We start from the raw sequence: 16,405 nt of genomic DNA, 5'->3' as shown, positions 1-16,405 counted from the left end.
TACTCTGCTGGGGTCAGTGCTTGGGGGTCAGGTATGATGCCTTATGCCCGTCTAGGGACTTGTCTCCATGCAAGACAGGTCATTGTTACATTCCTCAATCCCTGCATAATGGACAGACGGGTCAATTCCTGCAGGCGCCAAGGAAGTTTTCCTCTTCCTACGGCCTGGTATGTTTCCTATTTCCCAGTGGTTGCCAGGAAGCTTGGAGCTACACTGACTGTCCCTCGGGGGTAACCATCTCTTCCCTGGGTCCTACCACAGCCATCTCTCCAACAAATGGTATTGCTGAGAGGCTTGGATGATGTCTAGTAAGTTATTTTTTTTAAAAACTGATTTAAGAGAGAGGGGGGAAGGAGAGAGAGGGAAACATTGATTTGTTGTTCCACTTATTTATGCGCTCATTGGTTGATTCTTATATGGGCCCTGACCAGGATCAAACCCACGACCCGGGCATATCGGGATGATGCTCTAACCAACTGAGCTTCCTGGCCAGGGCAATAAGTTCTTAACCAGGCACCTCACATCCAACAAGCCCTCCGTAAATAGGAGCTATTATCATGTCTTTTGTTTCCTGATCTTCCCTTCTTCTTGATTTGTAACCATCTGGTTACTGGTGTCATTGTTGGTGTTGCCACAGGTACATTTTGGGAGTAGGCAGTGAAAAACAACAAAGAAACTGGATTCAGAGTTCTGTCTTCTATTCATTCCCATCATTATCTCTGTCTCCTACTTAGAAAAGCCAGTCAGAAGTAGCTGGAGAAGATGGACTTTTATTTCTTCCTTTAAAAAAATAAATAAAATGAATACACTGGTCTGAATTTCCTTCCCTTCTCTTACTCTCTCTCTTAAAAAGGAACAATCGCCCTGGCCGGTTTGGCTCAGTGGATGGAGCCTCGGCCTACGGACCGAAGGGTCCCAGGTTCGATTCCGGTCAAGGGCATGTACCTGGGTTGCGGGCACATCCCCAGTGGGGAGTGTGCAGGAGGCAGCTGATCGATGTTTCTCTCTCATTGATGTTTCTAACTCTCTATCCCTCTCCCTTCCTCTCTGTAAAAAATCAATAAAATATATTAAAAAACAAAAAAGGAACAATCACTCTGAGAATCCTTAAGATAGAGAGGCAGAGAGCAGGTCGCCTGGACCCACTGGAGAGATTTCACTCGACATGGGAGGGGTCAGAAGGAGGCTGGGCAGGCGAGTGTGGCTTGCGCAGCCTTGGCTGCTGTGGGGGGTGGTCCATCTTCAGCGGGGATGGACATTCCCAGGCTCGCCTGGAGCCCTCAGAGTTCAGTCTTCACCTTGTGCATCAAGTCCTTTTGGTCAATTTTGTCTAGGTCCTGGTACCAGCGATTGTAAGCGAGCAGGGCCACGTTCTTGGCAGCTACAGCCATGACCTCCACGGAGCTGGCTGCCCACTCCAGGGCATTGAGGTGGAAGAGCTGGTCGTGGAGTGCGAACCGAGGGAGAGTGGTGCGGGAGCCGTGGATGGGGTGGGCCTGCCACTCGGCTGTCTGCACTGAATAATAGGAGCGGAAGAGGGTCTTTAGCTGGGACCGAAGGAGAGGCTTGGGGGACTGGACTCGCCAAACGGCTGCCTCCTGAGGCTGCTTCCGCCGGAAGTTGGTCGAGATGTTGACGGGACAGATATTGTCCAGGGCACAGAAGAAAGTGGGGAAATCTGTGGTAAGGATGCTGGCGAAGGGGAAAAGCTTAGGGTCAGGGAACCCGAAGTAGGAAGAGTTGAGGTAGCCGTGGACCAAGGAGACAACGGTGGGCTGGAAAGAGTCCTGGATGACGTCAATGGGCGGGTCGAAGCCTTCAAAGGCGATGGTGCTGCTGTTGTCCAGGTGCAGGGGGGTGGCGATGACCACGATGTCGTAGAAGTCGAAGCTAGTGCCTGCCTCATTCTCATACTCGACCAGGTACAAGGGTTTCCCTTCTGGAAGGAGAGAAGAGAGCACAAAAGTCAACTCATTTCTTGGCTTCTACCCATCGATCTCTCATCTGGGGCCCAGAATGGAGGGTGTGAGACCCCTGGGTGTGGCTGGGCTGTCCAGATGGTGGGGGTCGTCTTTCCATGCAGGTGTGGCTGCAGGGCGAGCACTGGACTGGGAGCCAGGAGACTCAAGCTCTGGCTCTGCTACCGCTGCTGACGGTGGTCAAATGAATAGAGCTAGATTGATGCGAATCTGTGTTCTGGCTTTGACATTGGAATTGGGACAACAGTGCCCTCTGGTGTCACTTGACAAGGCTGGGACTTCCCATTGGTTTTTTGGAATCCTCCCAGGCAGTCAAACTGGAGTTTGGGGACAGAAGAGGCCTAAGTGTTCACTGTCTAGGAGTGGGGTGGCCACGCCCCCTGCTGTCTGCTCACCTGTATGCTGCAGGGTCACAGAGGTCACTGTGGCATGGATCACGTTGGCCTTGGTGAGCTTCAGCAGACCGGAACAAACCAGCTTGTTGCCTCCCTCCACGGACCACAGGATGCCTTGGGCCCCCGCTAGTGCCATGGCTCCTGGGCAAAGGGGGAAGGGGGCAGAATCACTGGGCAGTAAGTAGGGCTGAAGAATCCCCTACCATCCTACCTGGCCTCCCTCCCAGGCCAAGACCCCCCACAACCATGGGCACAGAGAGACATAACACACAAAATTAAATGTAACAAATGTACAATGCTATGAGGTGATAACACCATGCTCAATGCAAGAGCCAGCTGCCTAAGAACACAGACTGTATGATTCCATTTATACAGACTATCCAGAATGGGCACATCCATAGAAACACTAGGTGGATTCGTGGTTGCCTAGGGCTGGAGAGCTGGGGGTACTGGGGAATTGATAACTAAAGCTAAAGGTATGAGGTTTCCTTTGGGGGCAATGAAATGTTCAAAATGGTGGTGATGGATGCACAACTGTGAATATAGTCAAAACCACTCAATTGTAAACTTTAAATGGGTGAATTGTGTGGTATGTGAATTGTATTTTGAAGGATACACACAAAATACTAAAAAGGGAACAGGGAAGCTCCATGAGGGGACACATAGCAGGATCTGAAGACTGGGAAGGAGCTTGTCAATTTCAAACCTTTTCATTCATTTATTCACCAAAAATGGGCTGAGTGCCTACAATGGTCCAGGCACTTTCTAAGTGTTAGGGGTACATTAGTAAACCAGGGAGACAGAGATTCCTGTCCTCAGGAAGCATAACTTCTAGTGGGAGAAAAATAAGTAAGTGTAATAGTCCGCGAGAAGATGATGCCTGCGGGGGAGGGAGACCGGGGCTGCTGGGGGCAAGAGGCAGGGTGAGACAAGGAGGTGGGGTAGCTTCAAGAGAAGGCACCGCCTGCACAAAGACATGATGGGGAGAGAGAGTTTAGCACCACTGCGTCTCGGGGAAGATTGTTCCAGGCAGAGGGATGATCACACAAAAGCCCTAAGGTGAGGAGCACACCTGGAGGCATGGTGAGGAGGGCAGAGTGGCTGGACTGGGGTGAGCGGGTGGGGAGAGGCGGTGGGGCCCGGACCATGTAGGGCCTAGCAGCCACTGAGAGGACTTTTGGGTTTCACTTGAAGGAAAACAGGAGCCCTGACTCAGTTTCACAGGCAGACCTGACACGACTCGTCTTTTGTTTTAAAAGGATCATCCAGCAGATGTGGTGAGAACAGCCTGCAAGGGGCGGGGGTGTGGGCGGACCTGGTGGGAGACTTGCAGTAATTCAGGTGAGGGATGATACTGCTTACACCAGGGGGGAAGCAGTGGTGGGAACCTGCTGGCTTCTGGATATAGAAGGAAATAAAGCAAATGAGATTTCTTGACATATCCTTGTGGAGGGTATGAGAGAAAGAAATGCATCAAGATTTGGGCAGGAGCGACCGTGAGGAGTTACTACCAACCCCGCTGGGAGAGGCAGGCTCCAGGAGGAAAGGTCGGGAGCTCAGGTTCGGCCGTGCTGACTCTGAGACATCCATTAAAAGTCCCAGTGGAGACATAAGGGTGGCAGCTGACATGTGAGACTGCAGTTCTGGAGAGAGGTCTGGGCTGGAGGTCATGCTTAGGAGGCAGGTGGGTGGAATTGAACGCCCCGAGACTGGCTGAGCTCCCCAAGGGCGTGTGAGAAGAGGACCAAGGACCGAGCCTGGGCCCTTCCATGTTATGAGGCCGGGAGGAGAGAAGGGCCCAGCCAAGCAGGCTGGGAGGAGAGGCCAGCAAGTGCCTGTGCAACCTCTTGGCCTTAAATGTCCCAGCTCTCCGTCCTCTCACGGCCCCAGCAAAATCCTACCACATCTTCCAAGGCCCGAACGGTGGCCATGCCTGGGGGAAGACATGCCCAATGGCTCTGCAGGCAGATTTAGTTATGACCCCTCTTGTGGCCTGTGCTGGAGGACAGTGGGTTGTCATGAGCTGGGAAGATTAGGCGGGCTAATACGTAGATGAATACCCAGGGCCCAGGGGCCCGCTGGGTAGTTACTAAAGCTAACCTAGTCAGGAGTAGGAGAAACACACTGGACCTGAGATCTGAGCCTCGCTTTTGCCATCTGTAAAGTGGGGTAGATACATCTCCTGCAAGCTCGCAGGACTGATGCCAGAATCAAATGGGGTCGGGGCCACTAAGTGCTCAGGCAGCCGTACTGGGCCAGGTAGACGTGAGGTTATGGGGAGCCAGCCCATGCTGGGCACTGTGGGGCAGGGAAGGGCAGGTGGGCAGGCCGAGGGCCACAGGCTCACCAGCAAAGGCGGGCATCGCTGCTGACTGGCCGTAGCTGGCCCGCAGGACGGCAGAGACGATGTCGTCGATAAAGCGCTGTGTGACGCCCACCTGGAGCAGGGACTCCGCCACAGAGCGCTGGGTCATGTTGATGAAGCTGGACTCCCCCAGCGAGTAGAGCAGCTCCTCCACACCCGAGAAGGCATACCCGTGGGCCTGGTACTTATAGATCCTGGGAGAGATGTGGAGCTGGAGCCCTTACGCAGAAAGGCCTTTGGGCAGACCACCCGCTACTGGGCCACTGCTCCTGGGAGGCCCGGCAGGGACCCACCCTCCTCTGCATGGTTACATTCCCCTGGGTCTGTTCACTGGCTGTGGGGGGCCTGGCCCACCTAAGGGGACAGCGCAGGGTGAAGGGCAAATGCCTCGGAATCCCATCAGACCGGGCTTCACATGGTGGCTCTGCTGAATGACAGCTGCAAACATTCTCTGAGCCACTCCCTGTCAAGGGCACAGTCCTCCTCTCATGCAGCTGGGACTGCCAGGCACTAGGCCACCGCCCCACTGATGCATCCCCCTCTCTAGGACCACACGGGGCCCGATGGCAGCTGCCTCATGCCAATATTGTCACCCTCTCTGCCAGCCCAGCCTGTCCTCTCCTTTAGCTTGATCTAACAGGACTGCCACCTACTCCCCAAGCTCGTATCTTGCCCCTCCCTCCATAACTCCCCCAATCGCAGGGAGCATGTGCTGATGGATTTCCGGCGGGCTAGCCTTTGACATGTTGCCTCTGCTTGGGCTGCTGTGTAAACATGTTGAGTCTGGTTATTAACGGGATACCCGGATGGAGGTGTCCAGTTAGAAACATGGGTCTGGAACTAAAGGGGAAACAGGCTGACAGGGAGAAGTGTCTCCCACAAAAGGGAGGACTCAGCTTTGTATGTTTGCATACAATGGACAAGGGAGAAAAACGTAAGAAAGAGTGGTGAGGATATGACGTTTGGGGGCTACCTGGAGAATATACGGAGGAGGTGCCATAAAAGGCACAGTCAGCGAAGTGGAGAGAGGGGGGAAGTGCCAGGGACAGGAAGGAGCGCCTCTGTACCTGGCCCAGGGGCAGGGGGACCCTTCGGGGGGACTCTGAAGGAGAGCTAGAGAGCCAGCGTGGCAAGCAGGTGAACTGCGAGAAAGGGACAGTGACCACGGCTCAGGGAGGGGCTGAGACCCAAGGAGGAGAGAAGGGTGAAGAAAGGTGTTAGTTCTCGGTGGGGAAACTGGGAGACAGCAGTGTCAGGGTCAGGCCGCAGGCTGCTCACGGCCGACAGATGTTTCCTTCGGCCAATAAGATGAATGGGTTGCATACATTGAAAAGCTGGGAGATTTCACATGTAACTCCAGATTTTCAGCTTCTTCTGAAAAAACTGGAAGAACTAGCCACATGAGGTAGGTATTCCCTCACGGCCGCACTTGGTCTAGCAGAGTGCCGGCTGCCCCCTCTGAAGGCCTTGCTCTTTAGGGTGCCCCACCCCACCCTCTCTCCCCCACCTGCTGCTGTATATCCCCTTTAGGTGCCTGAGTCTACCCCTGCTTAGCTTAGCAGAGATAAAGAGGATGCTATCGTGATAATACCAGAGACCATGCCTATACCAACTCCCACTGGGTGCTTGCTCGGGCCTGGACGGAATGGTGCTGGGTACCTTTTCCTTTTGGACAATGTATAGCCAAGCCGGTGCCTTGCCCACCTCGTCCCCCTGTCCCTTGGGAAGCCCCACAGCTCCGCCCAGCCCTACCTCATGAACTTCTCCATGACCTCCTCCACCCACATCTGCAGCCGCAGGAAGCTGATGCCGTAGTGCCACCAGAGGCGGAAGAGGTTCAGCAGGTACCAGTCCGTCTCCTCCAGCACGAAGTTCTCCCCGCCGAAGATGGCGCTCCTGCCCACCACCTCTCGCCGGTGTTTCAGCCCTGAGGAGACAAGGAGGAGCCCCTCAGGTCCCCTTCAGAGGGCCCCCCAGGAGACCTAGCGGTGCCTGAAGCTGAAATTCGGGGCCTTTCCGAAGGATGCAAATGGACTGGCTCCCTTCAAGGGAATACGAACTCTATGGTTCATCCATCTGTGCTGCTTGTTTAAGACAGTCAACCAATGCACGGGGGAAAGGTTGGAGCTGGTTAGTCAATTAGGAGATAAAGATTAAATAATGTACTATTTTACTTTTTTTTTCCCCTCCAAAAGGGATCCACTCAGCCATGAGTGAAATTCAGGTGCCATCCTGAATGTGAGGGGTGGACAGCTCTGGGATGGCAGCCCTGGGCACCAAGACCACACGGGAAGAGTCTCAGCTCCTTGTAGCCACCACGCCCTACAGCTTGTAGAGCACAGGCACGTGTGTATCTCACTCCATCCTCTCACGGTCCGGGAAGAGGCAGGACAGGTGTCAGAGATGTGGAAACCGAGGCTTACAGGTTAAAGGACCTGCCCCAAGTCACAGGTTTTTCTGTCTTCACCCTCCCATTCCTGTCTTTGAGTCACCAGCATCTTTGTTCAGCATCCTTCCAGAGATATTTTGTGCAAATACTCATAAATGTGTACATTTCTGAGTTCCCTCCCTCCCCCCACATACTATACACTGTTCTGTACTTTACCAACATGCTGTCTTGGAGACTGTCCTATCCTGGATGTAAAGGACGCCCTCATCTGGCTGACCAGTCTATATACTTAAACAATAATTATTTAATCTCAAGTCCCAGTGGGTGGGCAGGTAGGATATTTTCCACCTTTTGCTATTCTAAACAATGCTGTGATGATAACCGTATGTGTCTGCCTCTTTGCACATGTGCAAATATCACTTCTGAGAAGTGGAATTTCTGCATCGAACAGTATACGTTTTTGTGGTTTTGATCGATGCCACTGGGGTTAAATCCCAGCTCTCTCACTTATTAGCTGCATGGCCTTAGCCGAGGTGCATACATTTTCTGAGCTTCAATTTCCGCAGGAAGAGATATGACCCATCTTGCAGGCTGGTAGGGAGGATTAGAGGTAATGTCTACGTACCACCTACAAGGATGCCAGGTACCTGGCAAGCACACAGCAGGTGCAAGCCATTACGATTATGATTATGAAGAGGCAGCAAATTGGAAGGGAAAGAAACTGGCCTGGGAGTCAAACCTGAGTTGTAATCCCGGCTCTGCAACTAACTCACTGTGTAACCTCAGGCAAGTTCCTTCCCCTCTCTGGTCTCAGCTGCTCCATCTGTAAAATGAGGAGATTGGGCTACATGACCTTCTGGCCTTGACCATCAGGGGTGGGCAATATGGGAAGGGCCTGATGGCTGCCGCCAGCCCTGGGGGCTGGACGATGAGCCCCAGGGCGGTGCACTCACCCAGCTGCTTGACGAAGTCCTGCATGTGCAGGCTCAGGGAGTGGAAGGAGGCGGCCCCGCTCTCGTAGTGCTGCTTGTTGACCGAGATGGTGGCCAAGCGGCCGCCCACCGTCCCCCTCTCGAACACGTCGATCTGCACCCGGGGGCCGAAATGCTGCTGAAGGAAATGCGTCACGGCAGAGCCCCCGATTCCAGCTCCAACCACGGCTGCCAGCAGGCCCGGGAGGCAGGCAAGGAGAGAGACAGAACATGGGCATGAGACTGCAGGACACCCCTTCACGGCCGCCTGGGCCAGTGATTCCCAGGCACTTGCATAGGCTTAGAACACCTCAGAAAGGCAATCTGTGGACTAGTTGTTAGTAAAGCGAATACTCAGGAGCAAAGGACAATATGAAAACTGCCAACTACTGTAATGCTCACTTTGTAAAAAGAAAAAAACACACACACACACATTAGCAGCAAAAAAGCAGGGACCTCAAATTTCAGGATGATCATTTAAAGAGAATAAATTTAGTTTGATACAAAACGCATTACATTGTCCCTATTTTTATTTCACTATGAAAACCTGGCCACGCCCTGGCCGGTTTGGCTCAGTGGATAGAGCGTCAGCCTGTGGACTGAGGGGTCCCGGGTTTGATTCCGGTCAAGGGCATGTACCTTGGTTGCGGGCACAGCCCCAGTGGGGGGTGTGCAGGAGGCAGCTGATCGATGTTTCTCTCTCATCGATGTTCTAACTCTCTATCCCTCTCCCTTCCTTTCTGTAAAAAATCAATAAAATATATTTTTTTTTTAAAAAGAAAAGAAAACGTGGTCACTGACAGGTACTATTAGGAAGATCAGTATTTGGAAACCATTCTTTAACCCAAGGTTTGGCAAACTAGAGCTCATGGGTGAAATCTATGCAGATGCCTGTTTTTTTGCAAACAGTCTTATTGGAACGCAGCCAAACCTGTTCTTTAGCTTGTCTCTGGCTGCTTGCCTGTGAGGCAGAGTTGAGTAGTTGCAACAGAGACTATAAGGCCTGCAAAGTCTAAAATATTTACTCTCTGACCCTTTCCTGAAGAAGTCAGCCAACCCTTGGTCGAGTCCAACCTATTACCTGACACATCGTTTCTATATCTGTCTTGGCCAAGACGAGAAAGCACCCTGTGATGGGTTGCTCAGAAGCCTATGGGGCACTTTATTCCAGTTTAGGCTCTTGTTACAAAGTTTCAGCTCTTGGAGGTCTTTTTGGGTCTTATCATCCCTTGTGTTTCCTACACCTCTTCCCTTCGCAAACTTGGTTCACACGCCATCAGTATTCTTATTCAAGTCACTGATAAAAAACGTCTCACCGCACAGGGCTGTGAGGTGCTACTGGAAACCACCATCCGGATAGATACGAATCTAGATACGAATCTGAAACAGGGCTGTGAGAGGACAGTAAGGCAGCTCTGAAGCTACTGAACTGGCCTGACACCCGACCCACCACGTAGCTGATCCTCTCATCTGACAGTCCAGCTAGTAACTCTAGTCAAAAAGAAAATAAGATAAATCTGGTGTGATTTGTCCTTCCTAGACCTACGGTGGACCCTGAAACCACCAGCTCCTGTCCAGTAGGCAAAAATGCAAGGCTCTTTATCATCTGGCCTCCGCTTACTTATTCTATCCCCTGCCCCACCCTTGCAAACCCTTCTTATCTCTGTGGAGCATGTGACTGCATTGCTCCTTTTACCAGGAATGGGCCGTCACCTCTGCCTCGCTGGCTTCTAGGGCCCTCATGCCACTGCCTGGCTTGCCTGGCCCACCTGACGAGTCAGGCGTCCCTCCGGCATATTTCCGCATTACACTGTCTGACCCCTGGCCTGGTCCTTGGCACGTTCTGCTCCAATGCTCTGTTTGAGGACTGACAGCAGGTCACTCTGCCCCCAGAGCCTGGCAGGCAGGAGAGTTCATTAAGTATTTGTTGTACCTTGAGAAAACAAACCAAACCACTTCCCCCTTCTTGGTATTGACAAAGCTACTTCCAAGAATGCCACTAACCGTTTTAAACCAGTGTCTCCCCTCCCCTCCATTTGCAACAGAGCCCCAAACTGGCCACTTTTCCAGAGAAACCGGTATCACCAGGCCTGGAAGCTGCCCAAGGGTCAGAGGGAAGCAGAACACCTGGCTCATTCAACACTCATGAACTGACACCCACTCTCTGGGGCACACGATGAATCAGACAGGGCCTCTGTCCTGAGCCCAGGCAGAGAGGGGCAGACAGACTCATGCACACTCAGCTACGACAATGTGTGACGAAGGGCGACAACGGGGTTCCAGGGAATCCTGAGGAGGAAGCAATGAGTTTTGCCCGGGGGTGGGGAGACACAGGTTTCACAGGAGAAGGGTCGCTTGGGTAGGACTCTGGAGGACAACCTGGAAGCCCGTGAGCAGAAACACATTCTCCACAGAGAGAAGAGCGTGAGCAGGGCAGCGTGTGGAACTACGGGGGATTTCAAGGGTCCAACGCCACACCAAGGGGTTCAGATGTGAACCTGCAGCAGTCTGAGGGTTAAGCCACGCTAACAGGAAGCTCCTCATTATGGTGTGGGTAGAGCTCAGACCACCAGGGTGGACGGAGGCTCCTGTCAGAGAGCTGAGGACAATCAGGAAGCCACGGGCAGCTGGGCATTGCCAAGGGTCCTGCTTTAGATGACCCCTGGGGCAAGGTAGGCAGGGCCAGCTGGAACGAAGCAGGCAGCAAGCTTCGCATTGCCAGGAACAATAGTGCTGGGAGGAGGCCCTGAGCCTTCCCCAGTGGTCAGTGGGTGTCCTGCTCTGTTGTCCATTCCCCAGAGAAGGAAGAGTGCCCAGCACCTCCAGATACTGCCTGCCTAACTCTTCCCCATCCTTCAGAGCCTGGCTCAAAACCCACCTTCTCCACAAGGTCTTCTTTGGCCATGCTGGCCCTCAAGAGTCTTTCTTTAGAAAATCCTACTCTCGGTCCCAAATTGATTTCTGACATGCTGCAGTCTGTCTTAACCCTTTGTGGCCTGAGCTGTGGCTTTGAACCCAAGATGCCTTAGCACTGCGCTGACCCTAAGTGTGTGGTGCTCCCATGGGACATCCCTCCCTGCCAAGTGGGGCGCACAGAAGAAGAGTGGAGTGTGGGCCCGCCCCCTCTGCCAATCTATGGAAGTTTTCCGTGAGGGACATGACAATCTTTTGAGTCATGTTGAGTTAAAATGACAATCGTTAAGAGGAAAAAAAACTTGTAAACAAATATGGGGAAGGCTAGTCAATGACATGCATGATGAAGTGCTTAGCAAAGCGTCCTGATGCCTGCAGTTTATTTTGAAATCCATTAACGTGTCAGATGGGCGCATGGATGTGGACAGGTGTGTGAGAAGGCGAGCAGAGTAGCAGTCTGGTAATGGCAGGAACCAGGTGGTGGGTAGAGGGATGATCACTGTGAAATTCTTTCAACGTCAGTGGACATTCGAAATTTTTCAAAATAAAATAACGGGGGATGGGGGGAAACAGGCAAAACCCACAAAACACAACACACACAGATACTATAAAATGACTGCTATTAAAAAGTTCCCCAGTCTGCCACTCAGCAAATCTCCAGCAGACCTACCCTGGGCTCTGTCTCCACTAGGGCTGTCTGCTACTCTCCCAGAGGCCTGGTTTAGGTGCTGCTTCCAGAAGCGCCCCAGGGCCCCCCCCAGAGCCATCAGAGGCTGGGGTGAAGCGCCCTTCCTCTATAGCAGGGTACTCACAGCCTTAGCACTAACTTCCCGGTATTGTGCAGTCTTCTGCAGGAACTAGGAGCGCCGTGCCTGCTACCCAGGCCTTCAATCAGCTTTGTGCGTGCCAGTCTCTCACACCCTGACCTCTGTTATCGGGGGCACTTGACAAAGAGCCTGGTCCATGGCGGATGCCTCACTGTTTCGGAATTTTTCGGTGAGATCACTGGCCAGTCCTGCCCAAGCCCCTTTTCCACCCCAGATAGCCTCGACACATGCCCGTGCCACCCTCCGCGGCAGCACCTTGCCTGCTGCGGTCCCCTTCCGCGCCCAGTCGCAATCCCTCGCCTCCTCCCCACCCAGCTCCTCTCCCGGGGACCCCTCCATCGCCCAGCTGCCTTCCCCATCCCCCACCCAGCTGCTGCCGGCTGAGAACCCTTTTCCCGCGCAGCCCTCCCCAGCTCAGCACCCCATCGCGTCCTTCCCGCACCGATTTTACTAGGCCCGGCGTCTCCGCCTGCAGCGGCGGCGGCGAGGAGCGCGGCCAGCGCGGCGAGGAAGCGAGCGGCGCGGGCCATGGCGGGCGGCGACGGGGGCAGCACGCCGGGGTCCGGCGCTCGCGCTGGTGCTGGGCTCACCGCCCCGCCCGGGAGCGACACGGGCCGTCCCGCCTCCCAGCCTCTCGGCTCACAGCCTCTCATTGGACGAGCAGCCGTCCCTCTCCGGCACAGGCTGCATCTCTCTCGGGCAGGCTCTGCCATTGGCAGCTTCCCCGCCCCGCCTCCTGGATCTGGGCTCGTCATTGGTTGGCTTCTCCAGGTGTGCACTTTTCGGGTGCTCAGCATCAGGACCCGGGGCCTGCTGCAGGAAGATTGGTGGAAGAGGAAGAACTGAAGCTTAGACGACTTCGGTTCAAGTCCAACCTCTGAGAGGTACTCGCTCTGTAATGTGCCTCCTCTGTGTCTCAGTCAGTTTCCCTGCTCAACCTTCCTAGGGGGTTGTGATGATCACGTGACACACGGAATGTGAAAATGCTTGGTGTTGTCTGCAAATGCTGGAAATTGCTCACCAAGCCTGCAGCCAGGGTTACCCTCTGTATATGCTTCTGATACTGCTGTTGGGTTTACTTGCAGTTTCTACACAGTTAGTCACTAAGCCTCCTACTTAAAAACAAGACAAAACAAACTAAAGGGAAGGACTTCATACACTCACAGTGAAGGGAAGGTAAAAAGGAAGGGATAAACCTCCATTTTCACCCTCTAAGAAAACAGGACTAGTCAGTGTGGATAGTTTGCCACACTGAAAGACAGATTTCCTCTAGCAGGGAATAAAATTGGGGATAAATAAGTAAAATCCATATTGTTAGATTATGGCTAAGAGAAGAAATTGAAGGGGTTCAGAGAATAGTAACGGAGTTTATAGCTGAGGTCCTAAACTAGCTTTGTGTCTTAAGAGGGCCAAACTGGATTACTAGTAAAGTGGTAGAAGAATAAACAAACATTCCTAATATTATATATATATATATACACACACACACAAAACCCCACAAAAAACACCCCAAAACTTTGGCTATGTTTGTGTCAGAATGCAAAATCTTTTTTTTTTTTTAATATTTTATTGATTTTTTACAGAGAGGAAGGGAGAGAGATAGAGAGAAACATCGATGAGAGAGAAACATCGATCAGCTGCCTCCTGCACATCTCCTACTGGGGATATGCCCGCAACCCAGGTACATGCCCTTGACCGGAATCGAACCTGGGACCTTTCAGTCCGCAGGCCGACGCTCTATCCACTGAGCCAAACTGGTTTTGGCCAGAATGCAAAATCTTTTAAGTTTACTTCCAAAGACTCAAAAAATTCCTTACATTTTTTTTGAGCAAAGCTCATTTCTGTGCTGACTTAATGGTGTAGGTTTTTTGTAGGGTAAATCATATTAACTTTAAAACAACTTCTTCGCTCTGCTTGTAATTTCAGGATCCTTGAAAATTCTAGAATCTAGAGCTGTGTTTTCTTCTGTTAGGAAGTTCTTCCAATCCTAACATCACATTGGCAGTGTGAGCGCATCGAAGTTGTAGGACGAGTTCAAAAAAGCTGCACGAGGAAAGCAGAGGCATGATTCTAGAGGCAGCGGTGTTAAAACAACTAGTGAGACTGAGGATGAGGTTGGGTGACTCTCTCAGTTATCTACTGCTGCATAACAAACTACCCCAAAACTTAGTGGCTAAAAGTAAGTTATTTGTCCCAAACCCGCACTTTGGGCGGGGCTGTGAGATCAGGTCATCTCTGTCCCACGTGGTGTCCGGTGAGGCTGAAGGACCCACTTTCAAGATGGCTGGCAAGATGGTGCTGCTGTCAGTTGGGTTGGGCCAGCTTAGGCAGGGCCCTCAGTTCTACCCCACAGGCTGCTTCAGCTTGCTCTTGGTTTGGTGGCTGGCTTCTAAGAGTGACCATCCAGAGACAGAAGGTTTGTGTCAAGAAACTGGCAGTGTCACTTCTACTGTATTCTATTGGTCAGTCACAAAGTTCAAATTCAAGGAAATTTGGAGCCACGTTTTCACATGTTTTAAAACCTCCACTGTGAAATTAAGAATGTGGACAAAGTCTATGAGTACATAGGAACTAAAATTTACTTACCGACTAACACTGGGAATATGGGAAATAACGGATCCTGGAGTCAGGGTGTGCAGAAGAATAAAAAACGAAAGGCCACACTGCAGGAAAGGCTGGCTCCAAAGAAAGCCACTCAGCCAGGAGGCTGGGTAGGTGGAAGTCAGCTGAGCAGAGGTAAAAACAAGGCCAGGCAGAGGTTGGGAAGGACAAGGTCACGTGTTAGTAATCTGGTTGAGGATGGTAAAACTTCCAGCAGTTCGTTAAGTGTTTAGAGTAGACAAGACAATTAGAACCAAGAAGCAAGCACGAGAAAATAAGGCAATTCTAGAGAGGAAGGCAAAAACAGGAGTCTAGATCTAAAAAATACAAAGGAATCAGAAAGCAGCAGGTCAAGGAGCTATAAAAACAGACAAGACTTCAACACCAGGGGAGGGTGGGGAAGGCCTTCACTGCATCCATTTGGCTGGGCTGCTGTGAAATCTCAAGGTACTGCCACTGAGCACCAAACACGGTGGGTCACAGTCACTGAAGTGGCCACAGCATCTCAATGAACAATATGAATTAGTCAAACAAAGACACTACACACGTGAGTTGCAGTTATTTCAAGTTGGGTTTTATTCGTTATTTCTGAACATCATATATCATCCTTAGTTTTCCCTCTCTGATTTTGTTTTAGTGTTTAAGAGCCTTTCTTCACTTAGCAAATCCTTTGCCATGAAAGCACCAAAGAAGTTACATCAGTATTGTACTGGCTGGTTCCTTTACGGCAGTGGGAAAAATCTGCTAGAATCCAAGTACCAAAACACCAAGACCCCTTCTTTACATGAGCCAAAGTTTCGTCCCATATCCACTGCAAACCAATGTCTTTTCACATTACCATCAAGGTGAAAATGATTCAGAGCACCAACACAATTTTCTTGCTCAATCAGTCTAAATGTGGATTTCTTGCATTATGGTTTAAAAAAAAAACACCCCACACAAAACCAAACCCCAAAACAACCAGAAGCTGGAAGAAAAATACATCACTCTGATTAGCTTGTAAGTTTGAATAGTTAAGTACCTCTCAACCAGTATTCCCCTTTCCCTAGACTTTAGGCAGCTATAAAAAACAGGAAAAACAATGTGTATAATAAAAAGCAATAAAAATAAATACTTGAGGGCCTACTAAAATAGGCAATTTACACATTTCATTTAATCCTCACAATACTGTGAGAAGATTATAACCATTTTTACAAATAAGGAAGCAAGCTCAGAAGGGTGAGATGAATGGGGCCAAAGGTTATGACGACTGAGCTGGGATTTATGTACAGGTATATACCTACCAAGCCTATGCTTGATTATGCTGCTCTGGCTCTCAAAAGCCCTTCAACTCGAGATTCGTACTGTCTAGCTCCATTTTCTAAATTTACACTTTTAAGTCCACAAAACTACTAAATAAGAAAAGAATTTAAAATTATTCTCAAACTACTAAAACAGGAGCTTACAGGAATATTAGAAAAGTCTTCAAGTAATCAGAACATTCCATACCTAAAATTACGGTTATTTTAATTCACTGGTAATGATAGCCTGTAATCCAAGGGCATATGAATAAATATAATTGGCTTATTTTCTTATTGTCACCATCTGTCAATCTCAAAGGAACACAGGCCAAAACAAAGACAAATTCCTATTGTGAAATCTGAATGCTCATTAAATTTATACTATGCACTTAGCAGGATGCTAAGAGGTTCTGGTTTTAAAATCTTACCACCAGTGTTTTGTTTGCATTTTAAGAGCATGCATTCTTTTTTAAAGTGTCTAAGTCTGATGGAGATGGTAGGGCTCATAGGCGGATGGCTCTATTGATATAAGTCTGTGTAGTGTCCTAGAATTATGCATGTCTAAGAGGATAACTTTTACCACTCCACTGGAAGCAGTCAGAGTTCCAGTAAAAATGGATTTATTTTATGGGTAATTAACTTAAACCTAAACCCACGCAATTAAAACAATGAAGGGAAAAAACAA

At 50.7% G+C, this 16,405-nt stretch overlaps 1 protein-coding gene across 1 annotated transcript; it reads right to left on the bottom strand.

Annotated features, from left to right (window-relative positions):
- Nucleotides 1–326: 326 nt before the first annotated feature.
- PCYOX1L (prenylcysteine oxidase 1 like) lies at nucleotides 327–12,455 on the bottom strand. Its single transcript, XM_081091104.1, has 6 exons — nucleotides 12,282–12,455; nucleotides 8,082–8,288; nucleotides 6,492–6,666; nucleotides 4,722–4,933; nucleotides 2,375–2,515; nucleotides 327–1,939 (listed from the first exon to the last, which is right to left on the bottom strand). The coding sequence occupies exons 1-6, from the start codon at nucleotides 12,367–12,369 to the stop codon at nucleotides 1,281–1,283; spliced, it is 1,482 nt and encodes a 493-aa protein (XP_080947230.1). The 5' UTR covers nucleotides 12,370–12,455; the 3' UTR covers nucleotides 327–1,280.
- Between the last annotated feature and the right edge of the window lie 3,950 nt (nucleotides 12,456–16,405).

The sequence above is a fragment of the Myotis nattereri genome, assembly GCF_964212035.1.
Source record: "Myotis nattereri genome assembly, chromosome: 5".
NCBI classification, from domain to species: Eukaryota; Metazoa; Chordata; class Mammalia; order Chiroptera; family Vespertilionidae; genus Myotis; species Myotis nattereri.
This window is presented reverse-complemented; position numbering and strand designations above follow the sequence as displayed.